General features: G+C 43.3%; 1 protein-coding gene across 1 annotated transcript in view; it reads right to left on the reverse strand.

The window, feature by feature from the left end:
• Window positions 1–24,613, reverse strand: part of LOC135873824 (ATP-dependent translocase ABCB1-like) — a 114,019-nt gene that overhangs the window by 65,772 nt on the left and 23,634 nt on the right. Inside the window, exon 6 of the mRNA XM_065398438.1 lies at window positions 16,923–17,157. Coding sequence (XP_065254510.1) covers window positions 16,923–17,157 — 235 coding nt within the window. The remainder of the gene's footprint in view (window positions 1–16,922; window positions 17,158–24,613) is intronic.

Consider the following 24,613-nt stretch of genomic DNA (forward strand, 5'->3'; position numbering starts at 1 on the left):
TCCCTTCTGACACAGTGCTGACAGTCGTTAAAGCTTGGAACCCATGGGTTCTAAAATCCCGGATCTGGTGTGAGCTGGCTGCAGGGCAGGCAGGCTGGAAGCAGTAAATGGCAGGAGAGACAGGCTATCTCCTAAGGTTGCTGGCAGGTGGCGACAGGAGGATTGTCCCCTCCTGGGGCTTTTCTGCAGGCTGGAGTTACAAGTTAGGCCAGTTGCTGGGCCTGGAAGTGCTGTGCTGGCAGACTGCAGGCAGCCCTGCTCTCCCCTCTGCTTCCCAACTGGTCTCTCCCACATGGTGGGAAAAGCTGAGCTATTCATAGACTTCCTCCTGCTTTCCCAGGGCTCCCAGGGTGATTTAAAGGGCCAGAAGCTCCCGGCTGCCCACCGCTACCGCCCTGGGCCCTTTAAATCAACGCCCGAGCCCCGCTGTCGGAGCCCTGGGGTAGCGGCAGTGGGGCTCTGGCAGTGATTTAAAGGGCCAGGGGCTGCCGGCCGCAGCGGAGCCCCGGGCCCTTTAAATCACCGACGGAGCCCCGGGGGATCCCAGCTGCTGCCGCTACACCAGGGCTCGAGGCTCTGGCGGAGATTTAAAGGGCCCGGGGCTCTGTTGCGGTAGCAGTGGCAGCGGCGGCGGATGTAGTGTATTAAAGTGCTCTCCATAGTAGTGTGCTACTTACGGTGTACTGAGCATGCTCAGTACATCTGCTGAAGCCACTGCCCTTCACCCTGCCCTTATTAGCCGTAAGATTCTGCGGTTTGCTTTTGACAGGTTAAAAAGTGGCAAAGGGTCTTTGGAGGACGGGGGTGGCCAGGGTGTGAGAAGGGGGTGGAAATTTACTGGTCGGGGGGTCAAGCAGCTGGATGCAGCATTAGGAAAGGGGCTAAAGGGAAAATCAGGGCTGGGGGGAGGATCAGGAGTTAAGCTCGGGGTGAGGTGCTGGCAGAGGGTGACAGAAGGCAAAACCCGGCACAGGCAGGGGCACAGGGGTAACAGTTACCCCAGTGGCATTGAGACACCCGTGTTTGCAAAAATGGTCGGGGGAAATGGGCTTTTTTTATTTCCTCTCTCACAGACAGCTCCTCTCAGCATCGGCTTCCCAGAGCTGGGTTCTTAAAGGCACAGGCATCCCAATGCCTAGTCAATGCAACTCCTCTTTGTCTGATCTAACCTACTGAGGCTATGTCTACACTACAAAGTTCAAAGCGCTGCTGCGGGTGCCAGTGCTTCCGGTAATCTGCCTCGATGAGGGGATTAGCTCCGAGCACTGGGAACCGAGCCTGTCCACACTAGCGCTTTAAAGCACTCAAACTTGCTGTGATGGGGGGGGGGGTGATTTTTCACACCCCTGAGCCAGCAAATTAGAGCACTTTAACTTGCCAGTGTAGTATCAGATTGCATAGAGCAGTGTTTCCCAAACTTGGGACGCCGCTTGTGAAGGGAAAGCCCCTGGAGCAAACCACAGCCAGTGAGAGCCACGATCGGCCGAACCTGCGGATGGGGCAGGTAAACAAACCGGCTCGGCCCGCCAGGGGTTTTCCCTACACAAGTGGCGTCCCAAGTTTGGTAAACAATGGTATAGAGTCTCCTAGCAGTTGTCTTATCTGTTGCTGGGATTCCCTGAATTCCCTGAATTTTTAAATGTAATTTTTTCTTCTCATTTTAGAGCTGACTGAATTTCTGGTCTAGTGTCAAAAGTTTGTGTTGAGTCAATCCACCAATGGGGATTGCATTTTTGCAACTGTTATTTTGCCTCTCAGTCTAGCCCTTAGTGTTTTTCCGCATGCCACTGTGTACAACTTGATTCTCAAATATTCAATAAAGGCAGTATATTATCTCCTATAACGTCTTTCTCCCTGGAAAAAAATCTATTGTAATTACTGCCATCGTGGGTCACACCAATAGTCCGCCTAATCTAGTATCCTGTCTTGTGACAGTGGCCAATGCCAGGTGCTAATTTGGGAATGATCAGACGAGGCAATGACTAGGTGAACCATCCCATTGTCCACTCCCAGCATGAGTGATACACCCTCGAGTCAAGAAATTTTAATAAATAAATGATTTTTTTTATGTGCTTCTTTGTTCTTGAGCCTGTAGGGTGCAGTAAGGCCAGTTCCAATGCCTTGAACCTAAACACCTGAATGAATCTTAGTCTACCCTCATACAGTTCCTGTTACCTCTCCCAAACATTTAATATACCTAAGGCCATATCTACACTTTAAATGTGGGTTAACTCAACTTATGTCAGCATAGAGTCACTACGTCACTTGTGTGCATGCCTCCTGGACTCCTTGTCTCAGCAGTCAGGGTACTCACCAGAAGCACTTGTATAGAGTCAGAGTGAGGTGCACCATGAATAGATATCCCACTGTATTTTGGGAAGCTTTGTTTTGGCAGTGTATGCTGGGTACCAAACAGGTCAGACAGGGGTGGTTGTGGCCATGGGATCCAACTTCTTATGATGCATTGTTAACCATCCACTAATTTTATATGTATCCCATACATAAATGTATACATAATGTTTACACCTTTTTTTCTAAACCCACTAAGCTGCCTGGCCCTCCTCACTGTCTGCCATCTCACACAGAATCATGGAACTTGCATGGCTCTGCACTATTGTCATGAGCGTTTGCACCCAAAGGTGCATGCTCCTTTACTGTTTGCAGATCAGCAAACATACATGTGGGGTGTGACATTATACTCTACATTCTTTATGAAAATATGCTTATGATATGGATATGACATAGCTAATATATACTTTATGCAAGATGGCTGATGTGGGGTATCATTGCAAAACTGAAGACCTATTGACTGTGTTTATCCAACCTGTATGCATGTAACATTTGTATCTGAGGATAGAAATATTTACCATGTCTCTGTATTTCAAATGTGTCTCTGTATTTCAAATGAAGTAAAAATCTTAAGTGAATCAGCATGTTCCATAGAATCTCTATGGATAGTAATTTCATGCTCTAATAAGAATATAACATGAGGGATCTATTATCAACCACCTGACCAGAACAGTGATAGTGACGATGAAATGCTGAGGGAGATTAGAGAGGCGATCAAAATTAAGAACTCAATAATAATGGGGGATTTCAATTATTCCCATATTGACTGGGAACATGTCACCTCAGGACGAAATGCAGAAACAACATTTCTCGATACTTTAAAGGACTGCTTCTTGGAGCAGGTGGTACAGGAACACACAAGGGGAGAGGCAATTCTCGATTTAGTCCTGAGTGGAGCGCAGGATATGGTCCAAGATGTAACTATAACAGGACCGCGTGGAAACAGTGACCATAATATAATAACTTTTAACATTCCTGTGGTGGGAAGAACACCGCAACAGCCCACCACTGTGGCATTTAATTTCAGAAAGGGGAACTATGCAAAAATGAGGGGGTTAGTTAAACAGAAATTAAAAGGTACAGTGACTAGAGTGAAATCCCTGCAAGCTGCATGGACACTTTTCAAAAGACACCATAACAGAGGCCCAACTGAAATGTATACCCCAAATTAAAAAACACGGTAAAAGAACTAAAAAAGAGCCACCGTGGCTTAACAACCATGTAAAAGAAGCAGTGAGAGATAAAAAAGCAACTTTTAAAAAGTGGAAGTCAATTCTAGTGAGGTAAATAGAAAGGAGCATAAACACTGCCAAATTAAGTGTAAAAATGTAATAAGAAAAGCCAAAAAGGAGTTTGAAGAACAGCTAGCCAAAAACTCAAAAGGTAATAACAAAATGTCTTAAGTACATCAGAAGCAGGAAGACTGCTAAACAACCAACGGGGCCCCTGGACGATTGAGATACAAAAGGAGCACTTAAAGACGATAAAGTAATGGCGGAGAAACTAAATGTATTCTTTGCTTCAGTCTTCACAGCTGAGGATGTTAGGGAGATTCCCAAACCTGAGCCAGCTTTTGTAGGTGACAAATCTGAAGAATTGTCACAGACTGAGGTGTCACTAGAGGTGGTTTTGGAATTAATTGATAAACTTAACAATAACAAGTCACTAGGACCAGATGGCATTGACCCAAGAGTTCGGAAAGAACTCAAATGTGAAATTGCAGAACTACTAACTATGGTTTGTAACCTGTCCTTTAAATCAGCTTCTGTACCCAATGACTGGAAGATAGCTAATGTAACGCCAATATTTAAAAAGAGGTGATCCTGGCAATTACAGACCGGTAAGTCTAACATCAGTACCGGGCAAATTAGTTGAAACAATCGTAAAGAATAAAATTTTCAGACACATAGAAGAACATAAATTGTTGGGAAAAAGTCAACATGGTTTCTGTAAAGGGAAATTGTGTCTTACTAATCTATTAGAGTTCTCTGAAGTGGTCAACAAACATGTGGACAAGGGGGATCCAGTGGACATAGTGTACTTAGATTTCCAGAAAGCCTTTGACAAGGTCCCTCACCAAAGGCTCTTACGTAAATTAAGTTGTCATGGGATAAGAGGGAAGATCCTTTCAAGGATTGAGAACTGGTTAAAAGACAGGGAACAAAGGGTAGGGATAAATGGTAAATTTTCAGAATGGAGAGGGATAACTAGTGGTGTTCCCCAAAGGTCAGTCCTAGGACCAATCCTATTAAATTTATTCATAAATGATCTGGAGAAAGGGGTAAAAAGTGAGGTGGCAAAGTTTGCAGATGATACTAAACTGCTCAAGATAGTTAAAACCAAAGGAAACTGTGAAGAACTTCAAAAAGATCTCACAAAACTAAGTGATTGGGCAACAAAATGGCAAATGAAATTTAATGTGGATAAAAGTAAAGTAATGCACATTGGGAAAAATAATCCCAACTATACATACAATATGATGGGGGCCAATTTAGCTACAACTAATCAGGAAAAAGATCTTGGAGCCATCGTGGATAGTTCTCTGAAGACGGCCATGCGTGTGCAGCGGCAGTCAAAAAAGCAAACAGGATGTTAGGAATCATTAAAAAGGGGATAAAGAATAAGACGGAGAATATCTTATTGCCCTTGTATAAATCCATGGTACGCCACATCTTGAATACTGCGTACAGATGTGGTCTCCTCATCACAAAAAAGATATACTGGCATTAGAAAAGGTTCAGAGAAGGGCAACTGAAATAATTAGGGGTTTGGAATGGATCCCATATGAGGAGAGATTAAAGAGGATAGGATTTTTCAGCTTGGAAAAGAGGAGACTAAGGGGGAGTATGATAGAGGTATATAAAATCATGAGTGATGTGGAGAAAGTGAATAAGGAAAAGTTATTTACTTGTTCCCATAATATAAGAACGAGGGGCCACCAAATGAAATTAATGGGCAGCAGGTTTAAAACAAATAAAAGGAAGTTCTTCACACAGTGCACAGTCAACTTGTGGAACTCCTTGCCTGAGGAGGTTGTGAAGGCTAGGACTATAACAGGGTTTAAAAGAGAACTGGATAAATTCATGGAGGTTAAGTCCATTAATGGCTATTAGCCAGGATGGATAAGGAATGGTGTCCCTAGCCTCTGTTTGTCAGAGGGTGGTGATGGACGTCACGAGAGATATCACTTGATCATTACCTGTTAGGTTCACTCCCTCTGGGGCACCTGGCATTGACCACTGTCGGTAGACAGATTACTGGGCTGGATGGACCTTTGGTCTGACCCAGTATGGCCATTCTTATGTTCTTATGCTCTGTTAGATGAGGCCAGACAATGTTAGTGGCTTATTGAAGGAATGCACAAACACATAAAGATTACCCCCGGAACTGTGTGCAATAGGAACCTCTGAATGATAGTGCTATACAAAGGCCATCAGATGTAGCTAACTGCTAGGCCTGGTCTACACTAACCCCCAAATTCGAACTAAGGTACGCAACTTCAGCTACGTGAATAACGTAGCTGAAGTTGACATACCTTAGTTCGAACTTACCGCGGTTCAGACGCGGTCCACACGCGGCAGGCAGGCTCCCCGTCGACTCCGCGGTACTCCTCTCGCCGAGCTGGAGTACCGCAGTCGACGGCGAGCGCTTCCGGGATCGATTTATCGCGTCCAGACCAGACGCGATAAATCGAACCCGGAACTTCGATTGCCAGCCGTCGAACTACCACGGTAGTGTAGACCTGGCCCTACAGACAGCAGTCTCACATACCTACGGTGTGAGAAACTGCTATCTGTAGGAATTAGCTTCATCAGATTGCAGTGTTACAGGTCTCCCATGACCTTCTCATAAACAAACGATGGAAATGCAACCTAGATGGAGCTAAAATAAGATGGGTGCAAAACTAGTTGGAAAACAGTTCCGACAGTAGTTATCAGTGATTAACAGGCTGAAAGGGCTGAGTCAGGCTGAAAGGGCATAGCAAATGGGTCTCTTTAAGGATCAGTTCTGGATAAGTTTCTATTCAAAATCTGAATCAGTGATTGAGATAATGGCATAGAGAGTACAATTATTAAGTTTGTGAATGATAACAAGCTGCACACATACTAAATGGGAAATGATTTCCTAGGAAGGATGACTGCAGAAAGAGGTCTGGGGGTCACAGTGGACCACAAGCTGGATATCAGTACTGTGGAAAGGGATCTATTCCAAAAAACAGAACATCACTCTGGGATATCCACTCTACTCTGCGCTGATTAGGTCTCAACTGTAGTAAAAATTGGAGAGAGTCCAGAGAAGGGGGGAAAAAATAAGGTCTAGAAAACCTGACCTATGAGAGAAGTAGCATCTTTTTACAAAAGCTGTTTCTTACAATCTATAAGTATAAATAACTGCTACAGATAGCACATTTCTACACTTAGCAATTTCACATATACTACAGTGCAAGAAACTGCTACCTGTAGGCATCTGCTACATCAGGTATCAGTTTACTACAATAGCAGTTTCTTATAATCCATTACCTATCGGTAACTGCTACCAGTAACACAGTCCTACCCAGAGCAGTTTAATACACTACACCTGTCTGGTCCCGGACAGGATCGGACCCGGTTACTTTCACCTCCGCCCCCCGCAGTGGCCACGATCCCTTTGCTTTCAGTCCCAGCGGCCAGGGCTCCCTTGCTGCGTGTCACTCCGAGCTGCCATTGGCCATGGAGCGCGCAGCCCCCAGAGACGCGGCCCCGATCCTGCCGGGGAAGGTGCCCTGCTGCCCGCGTGCGGCAGCCGGGGAGCGCCCCTGAGCCCCCGTGGGAGGAGAGCGAGTAGCGCGGAGGGGCTGGGCGAGGGGTTTGCTCGGACACGCCGCTGGCGCCAGAGCGGCTGGAGCTTCCCCATCGCACAGCCCTGGGCCGACCCCAGGCGGCCTCCTGCCCGGGGCGGGGTGTGTGACTGTGGAGGCAGCTAGGTAAAGCCTGTCTCGGGGGATGGGAGAGATTCCTCAGCAGGAGACTGTCCCCGTCCCAGCGGCTCTGAGCCTCACCTGCCCGCTGCTCCCTGCGCTGCTCCCAGAGCGGGTGTGACTGCGGAGTGCCCACACCTGCCTTCACTCCCTAACCAAGGCAGACTCCCCGGTGTAGTGTGTCCCAGACGCTGCTCTTCCTAAACCTCAGTGCCCGCTTTACCCTGCCCCTTATAAACAGCAGGATGCTTCCCGCCGCCCAGTTTTCAGCTACCTTGTTTCCCTTCCTCCACGTACTGAAGGATCAGGTTTCAAGGTAATGCTCTGGGGCCCCCTTTCCACATCTCCTATCAGTGATTCCTTCCCCACAGTTACCCCCGCCCAAAAGAAGAAAACCATTTCTGGTGAAGACATGCCGCTGTGTGGACCAGAAATGGGTAAAAGGACTAAAGCCTCCAATTGTGGTTCTTTCCTGCTTAAATGAGTTTAAATGTCTCCTAAAAAGTTCAGAGAGTTGATTCAGAAAAACACCCCAAAGCTCAGATTCTTCACCACACTTGTAGGGACGTCTATCAGTTACTAAGGGAAAACTTATGCAGACCTTACAGTACCCTGTGGCTCCCCACCCCTTTCCACTGTGCAAAAACAAAATCCCATAATTATCTTCCCCTCCATCTGGGTGCTGATATCATCCTCATCATGCTGGAATCTGAGCGCCCAAGGTTTTTGGAAAGTCAGGGAAACCAGTGGTAGTTTTGCCTGATTAAGGTGTTCAGGCCTGGGCACTGTGTGATGATTCCTCTTTTCATTCCCCCCCCACAAGGTTCAGGGTAAAATCATACAATTCCCTTTGAAAGAAAAGGCAACGTTTCCCATCGCTTTCTTCACCCCCCCCCCCACCATTACCTTTTACTTTCCAGTTAGACTTCAATGTTGCTCAAAACCCTACACCTCAAGTCTGTTTATTTCTAGGGCCCCACGCTCTCATTACCATTACATTATTTTTTTATGCTGGGCATTGTACAAAACACATTGTGACAGGGACTGACTCTTCCTAAGAGTTTAACAACTCCTTGTTTCCATAGCTCAGATGTCTGTGTCTGTAGATTAGCAGGGGGGAAAGGTGAGAAGCACAAATACATGATTGTCCCAAGCCCCAAACTGTGTTAATCCCAATGGAGTCAATGGAATTTTTGCCATTTCAGTGGGAACAGGAAGAGGAACAACTCCTGCATCCGCACTAGGAACGTTTTGCCGGTGTAGTATACTGGGATAGCTTTACTGGCAAAGGCTTTTCAAGAGTAGACCTGGCCATTGGTTTAGCTGTGCTCATGGTTGAACTCAGATACCATAGCAATGAATGCCATATAAGAATATAAGCAGAATTAAATAGGAAGGTCTTGACCAAAAGTTTGAAGTTGCTAAGCACCCACAACTCTTATTTGAAATCTCGAGGAGTTGTTGGGTGCTTGGCACATCAGAAAATCAGGCCATTTTACTATTACAGTAGAACCTTGATTTTATGACCACCAATCTGACGAACAACCAGTTACAGGATCATTTCCTCCTCCTCCCCCCCCCACCCCCCGACTGGGGGGAGGAAGTAGAAAATCACAGCATGAATGTGATCTGATGAAGAACAAGTTGACATCCCTTCACATTTTGAGGCCTTCTTCAGTGTGTTGGAAAATGTTTTGCTGTGGTTTGAAGAACAAGAAGAAAGTGATGCAGTGCACCATGCTGCAACTCACACTGTACCTACTGTCAGTTCGAGATATTCAATTTTATGAATTTTTCAATGTTATGAACTCCTCAGTCCCCAATTAGTTTGTCAAACAGAGGTTCTGCTCTTTTTGTGTGTAGAAGCCCCAGCCAAGACTAGAGCCACATTGTGCTAAGCATTGTAAATACACGTTATTCAGCATTATCAAAATGCTTTTCCCTCCAAAATAAAATGTTGTCAAGGTTGACACAGTCCCACAGAAAGTTTAGATTTTGATGAAATGGCATTTTATGATGGGAAAATGTTCTATCTGAAAATTTTTGACCAGCTGTTATGTTAATAAGCAACTTTAAAAAGTAAAAACCAGGGAAGCAAAGGGAAAGTGAGAGGAGGAGAAAGGGAAGAGTTGGCAAATAATTCCTGCAGTAACCCAGTGAGATATAAGGGCCCCACTACTTATCACTTGGTAGAAGACCAGGGAAAGTCAAAGCAAATTGCATTATTTTTTTAAACCTCCTTTATAAATAAAAGATGACCACAATTATTTAAAAGGTGAACAGAACGGATAGTAGTGGACTGAAATAAATGCGATGGTAACTAGAACGGACATAAGCTTATAAATAAAGCTTCAGTATTTAACTGTTGTGGAAGAAAAACTTTATTTTTAGGTTGGAAGCAATAAAATTAGAGACAGCTTTATTTAGGACATGCAATTGTAAGGGAAGAACGTAGCTGACAGAGAGCATTTTTGTTTTAGTTTTTTTAAAGTACAAGCAATATTACACAAGCATTTATATAGTTTAGTGGCATGTATTAATTAAAAACATTTGTAGTTTGTTTATTTTATGTTTTGCTTATTTTTGTATTTTGTATTTTTGTTTTTAAATATTGCTGTTTTAAGGCTGGGTTACATTGATTATTTTGCTGTTTTTATTTTCTTTTGATGTGAGCTTTGCTTTTATAGGTTCTGCGATATTAGGCTAAGACTTAGCTTAATATTTGCTTTGTTTTTTTATACTTAAATGGCAATTTAACCCCCCCCCCCCCATTTTTTTGCTTTTACACTCCCCTTTTGTGCTTTTTTTAGCATAGCTAAACATTTTTAAATTTTTAATTGCATTAAGCTTTGTATTTTTGTTTTTAGCTTAGGAGGATTAGAATTAGCCTTATAAGTTTTAACTGGATATAACAATAATGCATGATTAGTATGAACATGAAAGGCATTTTTGTTATTACATTTATTACAACAACAACAACATATTTTTAGACTAAATAAAAGCAATACACCCATTAATGTTTTTATTGTAATAATATGCTGGGGTTGTTTTACTGCCTTAGTTATATAGCACATTACATTATAGTTAGTACATAAAGTAAACACTTTATAGGCTGTATGAAAAACATGTTTTTTTATTTAATATATATTTTGAAGCACATGGATTTGACCCTGCAAGTTAGAAATTTTTTGAACCTTTGGTAGGAGTAAGCGCAAATTTTGAAATTGGTTAGATATTAAAGTGGTTCAATTAAAAGAATTTGATACCTAAGGTTTGATTGTAGGACTTGTTTGCAGGCCAATAAATAATGTGATTTTTTGCGGTTATGGTGAAATTTTTTAGATATTATGGTGAACTATTTAATTTTACATGCATTTTTTTTATGGGCTTGGCAGGATTTGGTATGTGGGAGCCTACGCCTCTCCTATTGGCCCCTATGTTTGGAAGGAGCACTGCGAGTACTTGTACATTTATTTTGAAAATTTTAAGTATGTTTTTATGGCCACAAATTAGATGGCATTTTTGAAGCACTAGTAAGGGCAGTGGGCCACGCTTGCTGCTTGAGATTATTTTGAACGGCCATTAGTTGGTCATTTAGGAAATTTTGAATTTTTGAACATGCTAGATTTTATTGCAATTTTTTTTTGCCTTAGTGATTTTTAATATTATTTTTGTTAACAGCTTTTGGGTTATTAAACTAAGGGCAGAAATAACATGTAATTTACCAACTGTAGCTTGCACTTGGGTTAGCTGTCCTTTAGTAATAAGACCAGTGGCTTTTTTAGTTGCTTTAATTTTTTATTATGTTGTTGGCCCTTAAGAATATTTCAAATTGCTGTACACTATTTGCACCATTTTATAAGTGTTTAGCTAAGCTTCTTTTTTTTTTTAAGAGGAGACCTGGGCTTTTTGCTGTGCTAGCCAAATAGCAGCCCCTTTGAGCGATTTAGATACATGAAAGTGATTTGAAAGCTGGATAGGGACAGGGTAAATTTTACAATTTTTAATGTGGCATTAATTATTGTTATTTGATATTTTAGTATATTTTTGGGGGGATAGCATTATATTATATTTATTGTTTAAATATTTTTAGGTACTTTTGAGAGGCATTAACATTAATAGCATAGGAAGGGGTATTTTGTAATATGATACAGGTTAAATTATTAGTTACTGGGATTATTTTAGTACATGTAAAATTTTTAGTAGCAGAACATACTCTGAGTATGAGTTTGATTATTTATTAATTGGGTAACCAAAACAATAAGGACTTTTTTCATATACTATACACTTTTTGTTTGGCCATTCTATTAACCCCATTATAAAACTTTAATTTTAAATTTTTGAAGCTTATTTGTAGTGATGTTATATATTTTTATTTGTTTTGATTAGTTTTTTTTATTTAATTGTTTGCTTATATGGGATATTTTGAACTTTAAAAATAATTTTTGTAAACAATATTTAAATAAATTACTAAAGTGTAAAGGCTTTGGCCATTGGGTTTTATTAGATATATGGCATTGATTGTATTTGGATGTATTACAGGGGTAATAGTGTAATGGAGGAGATGGCGGGAGTAGTGGCAACAAGGTGCCTTTGGTATTTGTTATTTAAAATTTAATTAGGGAGGGCAATACATGCAGAAGGTACTTATTTAAAAACACAGGGCGCAGCCTGTAGAATAAACCCCAACATTTAATTAATACCACATTCCTAAGCATGGGTTTTACAAGGTTTTTTTTTGCCAGTGTATAATTTTTTGTATTTTTTTTTTTAGGGTTAGTTAATAATATTTTTTGGAGTTAGGAATTTTTGGACTTTGGCAATTTTAGCGGAGCTAGTATTTTTTTTTTTTTTTTTTTAAGCAATTGTGGCTTAGCATTATAAAGGGGAGAGGTCACCAGCATATTACCCTGTAGTGCTTTGGTTTTTGTAGCAAATACTGAATTCAGGTTAGCTTTGTCAGTGGACAAGGGAGAGGTTACTAGCACATTACCTTGTTTTTCTCTTTTGCTGTTTAGGAGGAAAAGAAATACTAGAAGGAGAGACAGGCTGATTAATAGTAGGAGTGGAATTATTTTGAGGCGGAGGGTTTTTTTTTTTGCAGTGAGAAACATGGGTCCAGGCAGTTAGTTTTTGGCACTTTACAGCGGTGTTGGTAGTTAGCACGACTTGGTAAGGGCCTTTTTAGCATGGAGCCAAAGCAGTTTTTTGTTGGTGGACCTTTACATAGATCCAATTTTTTGGTTTCAAGGAGTGGCAGGGCTGCTAGGGTTTTTGGGTAGCACTTTTTTTATTTCTGAGAAAAGAAACCTAACACATTTTATTAATGCTTGGCAGTGTTTTGCAGATTTTACAGCTGCTTGGGCATATTTAAGTCCCTTTTTTTTTTTTTTTTTTTTTTTGTTAGCCAATTTTTAGCTGTGAGCAGCGCCTTTGAACAGGGCCAGCATTTTATTTTTGGACTAAGCTTGCTAGCTATGTTTTTTTTGTTTTGTTTTGTTTTTGTTTGTTTGGTTTTGGGGGGGAAGCTTTTTGTTTGTTTGTTGGGGGGTTTGGCTTTTTTTAATTTATAGGAAATTTCTACTACGATGCATCGGGTTTTTTTCTCTCCTTTTTTTTTTTTAACCTGAGGGCGTCATCACAACCCCTTAGTCCGGACTGAACACACTTGTGTTCTTTTTTGAGGGCATTACCACAACCCCTCAACTCAATAGGTCGCATGGCGTGAGCCCAAAGGGACAGACGGCCCCACGGTCAGTCCTCCTCCGACACCCCAGCAGAGATTTCAAAAGGTCTCTTGACGCCTGGGGTTCGAAGGGGAAGGGTCTGTAGTAGTGGTCACTGCCTCAGCCGGGCGTAGCCATCCCAGTCACACGGCACCAAATATTGTGGAAGAAACAAACTTTACTTTTAGGTTGGAAGCAATAAAATTAGAGACAGCTTTATTTAGGACATGCAATTGCAAGGGAAGAACACAGCTGACAGAGAGCATCTTTGCCTTAGTTTTTTTAAAGTACAAGCAATATTACACAAGCATTTATACATTTTAGTGGCATGGATTAATTTAAAACATTTGCAGTTTGTTTATGTTAAGTTTTGCTTTTTTTAATTTTTGTTTTTAATTATTGCTATTTTAAGGCTGGGTCACACTGACTGTTTTGCTGTTTTTATTTGCTTTTGATGTGAGCCCTGCTTTTACAGGCTCAGCAATATTAGGCTAAGATTTAGCTTAACAGATGCTTTGTTTTTGATACTTAAATGGCAACTTAACCCCTTTTTTTTTTCTTTTACACTGTCATGATCCACAACACTATAGTTTACAATCGTGTCTCTGTAGTATTTTGGGCCATTACTGTAGAATACTGTAGACTGTTTTGTTTATGATTTAAGGAAGGTGTGCGCTTTGGAAGGAAGAATGCCATTTCCCTTTTTAGGTGTTCTATTTTATCAAACCACTCAATTAATTTTAAAAATCATCTTTGGTTAGAAATAGAAAATCTTCAGGCCCAAATGTCAGACTTTGAAGCCAGAAGCGACAACCAGATCATCTAGTCTGACCTGCTGTATATCACAGGCCACCAACACCCAGGCATTAAACCCAACAACTGAAATTAGACCAAAGTATTAAATCCCTCAAGAGATTAAACTGTCACAGGCAGAGAATAGGAGGCGTGGAGGTGCACCAGGCATGGCAAGGAATTGAGTTCATAAGATATACCCTGATGATTCTAACACAAGAACTGCACCACATGCTGCAGAGGAAGGCAACCCCCTCCCGCCTCCAGCTCACTGCCAATCTGACCTGGAGAAGATGCCTTCCCAACTCCACATATGGTGGTCAGTTAGACCCTGAGCATGTGAGCAAGAGCCAGCTGGCTAAGCACATCAGAAAATTCTCAGTAACACCTGAGAGCAGGGCCCACCTCATCCAGTGTCCCATCTCCAGCCATGACCATCTCTGATGCTTTAGAGGAAGGAGATAAACACCAGAATACAATGGGGGGCGGGAGAGGGGAATCCCTGCAGGTGACCAGCTGAAGCCCTTAAGCATGATATTTTAGGAACATAAAACATGAACCAGAAGGGACGCTCAGGGCTGTGAAGTCAGCACCCCTAACCAACCACATCATACAATCCCACTAATAAATTTGTCCAGCTCTCTCTTAAAATTAAGTTGCTTGTCCCAGCAACTCCTATTGTGAGGCTGGTCCAGAACTTCACTGTATTTGATTGCCCTTCCAAGAGGCAGCTGCTAATGGGAAGGGCCTAATCACTACAGTGCAGCATCAGTCAAGTTGAGTTAACTACCATCAGCCCTAACTGGTTAGACTGGAGAGTGGTATCTGCTTAAAGGAAATACTGGTTACAGCTGGACTATACCCACTATAGCATTCATAAAAAACAAGCTACACTTTGTTTTCCTGAAGTGATTGAGCTGAAAATACCCCAATGTGTGGCAACTTTCACATTAATATATCTGCATGTGGCAATGGTAAAATAATAGATACCGTTTTCGGCTTACCACCCCCACCCCTGATATAGTAGGCAAATACCAGGAAGATAGAATTCCTTTCTTGGGTGCCTCTCCCAGCAGTACCCAGACCTGGTTGGTGTTGGACAACTGTGACAGAGTTAAGAGTTTGGTGGCTAAATCCTTCCTTCAGTTACAACCATGCAACCCGTGTGGGGTTAGAATTGTGTAACTGAGGGCAGAATTTAGCCCATTGTACCAATTCTAGTTGATAGTGTAAGCTACTACATTTTAAATAGAGACATAATTAGTACTCCAACACCACCACAACCAACAAAAATTCCTTCTGCTCCAATATTTGTTAAAAATCAGGAGCTGGGGTGGAAACTGAGGGCACAACACTCTGCAGTTTCCAAGGTCACCTCCACAATCCCAGTATTCCCCACTGTCACACTCACCTTCCCTAGTTCTAGGGCATTATTGTGAAACATAAAACACAACATTTATTATGACATTTATAGTCTGGAGATAGCACCTCAAGGCCCCAACACAGCCAATTCTTATTAACTAAACTAAAATTTATTAAAAAACTAAAGAGAGAGTATGGTTAAAAGATCAGTATACATCCAGGCATGAATTCAATTCATTGAGGTGCAGATTCATAGCAGAGATGGTGAGATTTGTAGTTGCAAAGAGTTCTTTCAGAAATAGTTCATAGGTTATAGTCCGATGTCCAAATATCATATTCAGGGTGTACCAGCATAACTGGGATCTCGGTCTTGCAACTCAAAATTCTCCCGATGAAGTCCAAGTAGATCTGAAATGACAGAATCAAGACCCAAAGATCTTTTATACAATTTCATATCTTTTGACAAGTTGGAGTTCCTCAGGGAACAAAAGGTAATTAGGATGACTTTGAAGGAGGTCCATCACTGGTAATTAGCTATACGAATTAACATAAGGCCATTTGCTTGTTCCTCCTCCATTCACAGTACATTTCAAAGAGAGATGAATACCAAGATATCCCATGTTTACAATTCATGATAGGATGTTCTTTTGACCTCTGAATTATCAGAATACAGCATAGACTGTTGGTTACATTGTCAACCCTACTCATACATATGTAAACACACAAAAACACAAACATTATCTCCCCACATGTCTTTTGAGGGTTATTTATTTTGCAGGATATTTAACCACTTCTAGCCGTGCGTCACAGCACCTATATCCCCACCCCAGAGAAAAAAGTGTTCCAATTTTTCACACTTGTTATCTGGTTACACTAGCTTCAAATCCCTTTCATCCAGGGGGATCCCAGTATAAAATCCAAGCGTGTTTAAGATGTCCTTATGTGCATCATGAATCTCACAATCATGTCACTGAATCAAATTGCTGCCTTGCCAAAAGTGGCAAGAATGGAATGGATTTCTATTTTCTGTGAGGATGTCCACGGGCATTGACTTTCAGTCAATGTCTAATATTTAATCTAGGTAGGGGAATGGCAGAATAAGAGGCTAAAAATAATAGTACTTGGCATTTACAGAACACCTTTCATCAGAGGCTCTCATACTGTTCAAATACAGGAGTGGTAAATTTAACTCAAACATACCTAAGAAACCAAAAGGAAATGTAAAAATAAGTTCACAATCTTGGTAATCTTTATTGGGTACTTACTGGCTGTGTTATTCTCTTTGGAGGACAAATGCCTGGGAGGTCGCCTGGCATGGGGAATCTGCGGGGCGACGGGAGATGAGAGCATGGGTCTGTGATCAGGGCCGAATGACAAACAAAGTTACATAGCCCAGCCCCTGGTGAGGGCGGGGCAGCAAAGAGTCTCTGGCTCAGGCCTGCACTCAGGCTGTGCAGCAAAACAGTCGAGCCTCCTAACTGTAGCGGAGGGCCAACAAGCGCAGGCTTCTTGCCTAAGAGAGAGGGAGACTGCCACCCACGGATTGGGGTGGCAGAGGGGACGCAGGCCCATCCACTCCCCTGCATCCCAGCAGGGCCCTAGCAGTGCCAGAGCGGTCTGCCACTGGGTCAGCGGGGATCCTGAGCACACCACAGTGACTCACTTGCTGACAGTGTTGCAGCCAGACAGGGGTCGGCTACCTCTGGGCCACTTCTTAACTCTCCCTCAGGGCGTACCTGGCTCTGTAGAGGGTCGTCCATGTTGTTGGGGAAGAGGGCCTCTGTCAGGGCTTGCAGCTCCTCCGTGTTTGGGTCTCTAAATGGCCCTGGCCACTCCTCAGATTCCTCCAGGTCTGTGGCAGCTTCCCAGCTCCGGAGCTTGCAGGAAGCCTCTGGTGCCTCCAGCAGCTGGGCCCCAATTGAGTTTTCCGGCCCGACTTTTGTACTTCCTGTCCCGCCCACTGACTTCCGGCTGGAGGGTTGAGCGTGGCGTGGCTCTGCCCACCAGGGTTCAGTGAGGGGCCCCTCCCCCTCTGGGTTTGTGGGCGGCCAATCCGCCTCACTACAGTCGGTCAGTTGAAAGTGATATGTTTTTGTTTTTGTTTTAGGATATAAATGGTGCAAGACTTCCACTTCAGAAAATTCTTTGTAAATCTAATAACAGCTGTATTTGCACTGCCAAGGACCTCCTGCAGAGACTGAATAATTTTTGAAAAATTAAGAACCTCAGCAAAAAGGAATAGATCTTCAAATTTTAAACAGTGCTTCAGAAGAACTGCAAAATTAAAGCCGGAATTTATCTAGTTCCTTGGAATTAGTAGCAAGCAATACTCCTGCTTCTGAAGAAATGAGATCATCTGAAAGCAAATGGAAGGAGTTATGTGAGGAAGCTGAACACATAGCCAAGGAACCTGAAATTGCCTTTTCCCCTCAGGCAGTAGCAAAAGTTGACCTCAGCACTGCAAACCAGCAAGGCCACAAAGAACAAACAAAATATACTCCAAGCCTGCACAGCTCTTTGTTTCTGGCACACAGGATCAGTCGTCTGCATATGATGTTCTGAAGAGCAGTCAACAATATATAAAAAACGGTTTCTACTATACTGTGCTGGATGAATTCTTGCTAAGCTTGGCAGATGATTCACCTCTAACTCTAGTTAGCTGTCTGATTTTTTTACATTTTATCCTTCAAAAAGATCCATGAGTTTATAAGGGCGTAAGTAGCTCCTGGGCCCTTGCTCAAAGTTGGGCTCCCCCCCCCCCCGCAAAATCTGAAATATCACCCCTACAGCAGATTGCCACTTCAGTAAAGATTGCTTAGAATGGAGTTAATAATGCAGACACTGACACGGTCTGTAAAGCTGTATTCTAGTCTAAAATCCGGAATATTGATAAAATACATGTTCTGAAAAAGAACTAATTTGACAACAGTTAACCACATATGACCAAAAAGACTATACTTCCACTACAGTCAATTCGATTTTTAATCTTTCTGGAATAAAATCACTTTTATTCCAGAATATTACTGCACATCCAAAATGGAGTAACTGTTCCAGAATAAGGTGATTTTTATTCTGGAATGCAGTGTTCACGTAGGGAACTGTTCCGGAATAGCTATTGCAGAACAGCTTATTCCCATCAATTACTCCACGCTGACAAACAAGCCCTAAGGCAAACTGAGTAAGGGTTGCACAACCAGGTGCTTAATGATCATCCTTGAAATAATAACACATGATGCACTTGCACTTCCCTCTGTGGTGTATGTTTCATAGAATATCAATATTTTTATTGTAAATGACGGTGAATGAGACCATTGACTGTGGTATTTAAAAAATAAAATAGAAGTGGGTAGAGACCTTAGAAGTCATTCTTGAAAGTTTGGGTTTTTCTTTGAATGAATCAGCCCCAAAATAATACAGTGTGTTGAAAGTCCCAAATAGAAAGAATAAGAGGAGCATTCACAAAATCTCATTGAAAAATGGCTCAGGACTGTATTATTCTTAGTTATTTTGGATTCTACCTTACACCCAATGAGGGAGGCACAATTGGGACCAAAATACTTATGTCTTTTATTGTTACATATCCAGGTCCATTTCTACTGAAGTGCCCCAGAATTCAACATTCAAAGACATCACAGCTACCAGTACTTCTAAGGTTGCGAAAGAATGGATCCACCTTGCAGGTGCTAAGGTAAGATGAAGGTTTTTAAAAATATATTTTTAAAACCTATTATTTGCATCTGGATATTTTTCTTCATATGTGAAAACATGTTTTAAAAATCTGACACTGGTGTACAGCAGAGAGTAACAGCTCTAAAAGTGTGGTAACAGTCTATTTGCACTCTACAATTTGCAAGGTGAATTGACATTCGGAGAAGTCACTTGGTTTATTCAGTCAATGCTCCCACGCATTCAGAGATTATTAAAAATTCCCAAACCTGTGAAACATTTGTTAATTTTATTGTTTTGTTGGTTTGTTATAAACTTAATTTTAAGAACAAGGAATTTAACTATAAGGGGTCTGAGTCAGCTCCCATTGAAATCTATGTTCAAACTCCGTTGCTGAAAGATTAGTCCTTTAGGCTTCGTCTATAAAGCCACTTATGTCGACCTAACGAGGTTAGTGTCTACACTACAGCCTTACTCCCGCTGATGTAAGTTCCCTACTACACCAACACAATAACTCCACCTCCAGTAGAGGCATAGGGCTTATGTTGTTGTAGTTAGGGCTAGGCAGTGTCTGTGTAGACACTGCTCCTTATGTCAACTGTTGGCTGTCAGTCTTGTCAATTTCATAGTTCCTCTGGAGCCATGAAGTTGACAAGAAAGTCAGCTCCTGGCCCCCCAGCTGGGTGGCAGGTCTCTGCTCCAAGTCAGGCTGCCACCCAGGGTCCCAGCTTGGGCTGCTGCCCAGGCTCCCCACTGGAACCCTGCTGCCCCATGAGGTCCTGGCTGCTTGTTCCCAGCTGGTAGCATGGTAACCAGACTCTGGGTGTGGATCTCCCTGCCAGAGGTGAGAAGCCCGGGCTCTCAGCCCCCCACAATGGCTCTCTTCAGTTGGTGGAAACACTCCTGGTGAGGACATGCACCTTTGACAGAAGGAAGGTAGTGAGGACATCAGCCAACACAGTAATTACTGCAGTGGCTGTAAGTCAACGTAACATAGGTCTGCTTAAGATTGTAGTGTAGACAGGCCTTTAGTTTCCTGGGTAAAGCTTAACTGATCCTGCTATGACCATTTATTGCTGGAGTCTACAAACAACAGATGTTTTTATGTATTGTGCCTATGATGTCCTGTAATAACTAACCACAAAAGGATATAGGTGGAGAAGAGAGAGCCTTAACTCTGAATTTCCCTGTTTTTTTCCGGTTTGGATCACAGTGTTAAATGGAATCACCAGTGTTTTTTCTATCAAATCTCATATAGATATTTAAAAAGAAAGCCATAAAAATAAAAAGTAATGTTCAAACTTGTTTTCTGCTTCAACATTAATTTCATTGGGAAAATCCCTCTACTTTGAACATTGTTTTCAGGTAAGTTTCAAAATGTATTTAAAAGTGGTGGGGTTTTTTTTGGTTGGTAAATTATTTTTTCTTTATATTTGAAATGACACTTCCTTTTCATAGCGAATGTACAATAACATTTTCAAAAATATTGTAACCAGGTGTAATCCAATATGCAGCATAATCCACAAATGCATTCAATAATAATTATAACTTATTTTTTTAACTGCAAAATTTACCCCAAAAATTGCAATATATTTGTTATAAAAGTAGCTTCCTAGCATGAAATATTTAATCCCCTTAATACAGATTTGAATAGAACATGATCTTACAGACAACATGGTGATATAACATTAATATCAACCAGACACGTGGCCATACATTCAACTAAACTAAACTGAGTCCTCCCTACAGAAACCAGGACTGTTCATGTGAGAGACAAGTCAAATTTGAACAATGTTAATGTTTAATGTAATATGTCTTTAGTATTCTATAAATACATTAGGAGTAAGAGGAACACAAAGGAAAGTGTAGGTCCACTGCTTAGCAGGGAAGGAGAGTTAATAAGAGATGACATCAAGAAGCCTTGAGGAGTTTAATGCCTGTTTTGTTTCAGTCTTCACTAAAAAGGGTAACTGTGACCAGAGGCTTAGCACAATTAATATTAACAACCTGGGGAAGGAACGCAAGCCAGAATAGTGAAAGAACAGGTTAAAGAATATTTAAAGAGGTTAGATGTATTCAAGTCAGCAGGGCCTGATGAAATTCACCCTAGGATATACTTAAGGGACTAATTGAAGCAATCTAGGAACCCTGAGCAATGTCTTCAAGAACTCATGGACGATGGGTGAGTTCCCAGAGGGCTGGAGAGGGCAAACCTAGTACCTATCTCTAAAAGGGGAACAAAGAGGACCTGGAGAATTACAGATCAGTGACCCTAACTTTGATAGCTAGAAAAATACTGCAACAAAGTATTTAACAATCACTTTGTAAGCACCTGGAAGATAATAGGGTGATAAGTAATAGTCTGCATGGATTTGCTAAGAGAACAATCATATCAGGCCAACCTAATTTTCTTTTTTGACAAGATTACTGGCCTACTGAATAGGGATGAAGCAATAAATATAATTTATCTTGATTATAGTAAGGCTTTTGACACTGTCCCATATGACAGTCTCATAAGCAAACTAAGGCCTTGGCTACACTCGCGGATTCACAGCGCTGCCGCGGCAGCGCTGTGAAGCGCGAGTGTAGTCGCGCCACCAGCGCTGCGAGAGCTGTCTCGCAGCGCTGCAAGTACTCCACCTCTCCGAGGGGAATAGCTTGCAGCGCTGCGAGGGAGCGTGCAGCGCTGCAGGCGCTGATTACACTGGCGCTTTACAGCGCTGCACTCGCTGCGCTATGGGGGGGTGTTTTTTCACACCCCTGAGTGCAGCAAGTGCAGTGCTGTGAATTGCCAGTGTAGCCAAGGCCTAGGGAAATGTGGGCTATATGACATTACTATAAGGCAGGTGCAGAATTGATTGAAAAACCAAACTCAACAAGTAATTATCAATTGTTCACAGTCAAACTGAGAGGATTTATCTGTACTGGGGTCAGTACAATTCAACATTTTAGATAACTACATGGATAATGGAATGGAGAGTATGCTTATAACACTTGTGAATGACACCAAGCTGAGAAGGGTTGCAAGCACTTTGAAGGACAAGATAAGAATTCAAAATGACCTTGACAAATTGGAGAACAGGTCTGAAATCAACAAGATGAAATTCAATAGACAAGTGGAAAGTCACTTATGAAGGAAAAATCAAATACACAACTCCACAATGTAAAGACAGCCATACTACGGAAAAGGATCTGAGAGTTATAGTGGATCACAAATTGAATATGAGTCAACAATGCCTTGCAGTTAGGAAAAAGGCTAACCCCATTCTAGGGTGTATTAGCAAGAGTGTCATATGTAAGACATACTTCCACTCTACGTGGCTTTGGTGAGGCCTCAGCTGGAGTATAGTGTCCAGGCTTGAGTGCTACACTGTACGAAATATGTGCACAAATCGGAGAGAGTTTTATCGCCAGAGGAGGGCAACAAAAATAATAAAAGGTTTAGGAGACCTGACCCTGAGAAAATGTTAAAAAATTAGGTTTATTTACTCTTGAGAAAAGAAGACTGAGGTGGGACCTGGTAACAGTTTTCAGATATGTTAAAGACTGTTATAAAGAGGACGGTGATCAGTTGTTCTCCATGTCCACTGAAGGTAGGACAAGAAGTAACGGGCTTAATCTGCATCAAGGGAGATTTAGGTTAGATATTAGGACAACCTTTCTAACTATAAGGATAGTTAAATATTGGAATAGGTTACCAAGGGAGGTTGTCGAATCCCTGCCATTGGAGGTTTTTAAGAACAGGTTGGACTAACACCTGTCAGGGATGGTCTAGATCAGGGGTCTCAAACACGCGGCCCGCTGGGCTCTTGCATGTGGCCTGCCAAGCTCCCCGCGCCCACCCCTGCCCCTCTGCCTACTCGCGGGATTGCCCTCTATGGTGCTGCGAGCCCCGCACAGCTCTCTGAAGCAGCTGGCAGCACGCCCCTTCGGGCTGGGGCGGGAGGGGGAAGGAGGCAGAGGGCTCCTGCATTGCCTCTTTCCAGGCACCGCCCCCCGCAGCTCCCATTGGCAAGAAACAGGGAACTGCAGCCAATGGGAGCTTTGAGGGAGGTACCTAGAGCAAGAGCAGTGCACGCACGGAACCCTCAGCCTCCCCCCTCCCCCAGGGGCTGCAGGGATATGGTTCCAGCTGCTTCCTGGAATGGAGCGGCGTGGGGCTGGGGGCCAGGGCAGGCAGGCAGGGAGCCTGGGTGCAGGGTGTGCGACGCTGCCACCCTGGAGCCGCTCTAGGTAAGCGGCGCCGGGCTGGAGCTCGCACCCTGCACCCCTCCTGCACCCCAACTCCCTGCCCTGAACCCCCTGCCACATCCACACCCCTCCTGCACCCCAACCCCTGCCCTGAGCCTCCTGCCACATCCCACACCCCAACTCCCTGCCCTGAACCCCCTGCCACATCCCACACCCCTCCTGCACCCGAACCCCCTGCCCTGAGCCCCTTGCCACATCCCACACCCCTCCTGCACCCCAACCCCTGCCCTGAGCCCCCTGCCACATACCACCCCCCTCCTGCACCCCAACCCCCTGCCCTGAGCCCCCTGCTGTATCCCACACCCCTCCTGCACTCCCTGCCGAGCCACCTGCCTCACCCCTCACCCTCTTGCACCCCACCCACCAACACCCTGCCCTCAGACCCCTGCCGCTCCCTGCACACCACCTGCACCTCAACTCCCTGCCCTGAGCCCCCGCTGCACCCTGCACCCTTTCTGCACCCCCTGGGCATAGCGTTGGGGTGGGGACTTCAGGGAAACAGTTGGAATGGGGCAGGGAAGGGGTGGGAAGAGGTGGGGCAGGGACAGGGCCTAATGGAAGGGGTGGAGTGGGGGCGGGGCCAGAGGCAGCGTGGGGGGTGTCAGTGATGCGGCCCTCCGTTCAATGCACTAGTCCTCATGTGGCCCTTGTGGTCATTTGAGTTTGAGACCCCTGGTCTAGGTATACTTGGTCCTGTCTTTGCACAGGAGATCAGCCTAGATGACCTCTCAAGGTCCTTTCCAGCTCTACATTTTATGATCCTATATGACACAAATCCTACAATGGGAAAGTGTAAACAGGAAGTTAAAATGGAACTCTATATGAAACCTTAAGTATGTCATTTGCTACTGTATCTGTGTAGCCTCTAGGCTTGAATTTACATCTACTGGAGCTTGCCTCTGAATCTTTAAAGTAATATTGGTCTGCCTTCAAAAAATAATTTGTTAGAGAGATTAAATGGTAAAGAGAGAAATGGTCTGTTTGTGTTTGCTGTGTCCACATTTGCCCATTGGAAGATCTCTGTATGGCTTTCAGGAACTCAGAAGTCAACCAGAATTTATTTTAATTTGAAAGACTAATTATTCCCAAAACAATGCAATGAAGAGAGGGTTAAAATTGTACACTGTATAGAGAGGTATATTTCTACAGCTCAGTAAAAATAATGCTATACCCCAGAAGACTCTTTAAACTAGTCTCCATTGATTTCCAATTGAGGACCAATAGCTCCAGGGATTTGGAGATATCAATAGACCTGTTACTCTGTTTCAAATCTCAGGTGACAACTGAAAGCAGCAGTTGGTGATCAGCTGCACAGGCGCCAACTTTCTTTGGCGCCGGTGAGTGCTTGTGCCCCCCCGCCCCCAGCCCCACCCTCTCCCTAACCCTAATGGACCCCTCCCCAAATCCCCACCCTGGTCCCGCCTCTTCCCTGAGTGTGCTGTGTTCCTCCTCCTCCCCCTCCCTCCCAACGCTTGCCGCGCGAAACAGCTGTTTCGCAGCACAAGTGCTG

This window comes from Emys orbicularis, chromosome 2 (genome assembly GCF_028017835.1).
Source record: "Emys orbicularis isolate rEmyOrb1 chromosome 2, rEmyOrb1.hap1, whole genome shotgun sequence".
Taxonomy (NCBI): domain Eukaryota; kingdom Metazoa; phylum Chordata; order Testudines; family Emydidae; genus Emys; species Emys orbicularis.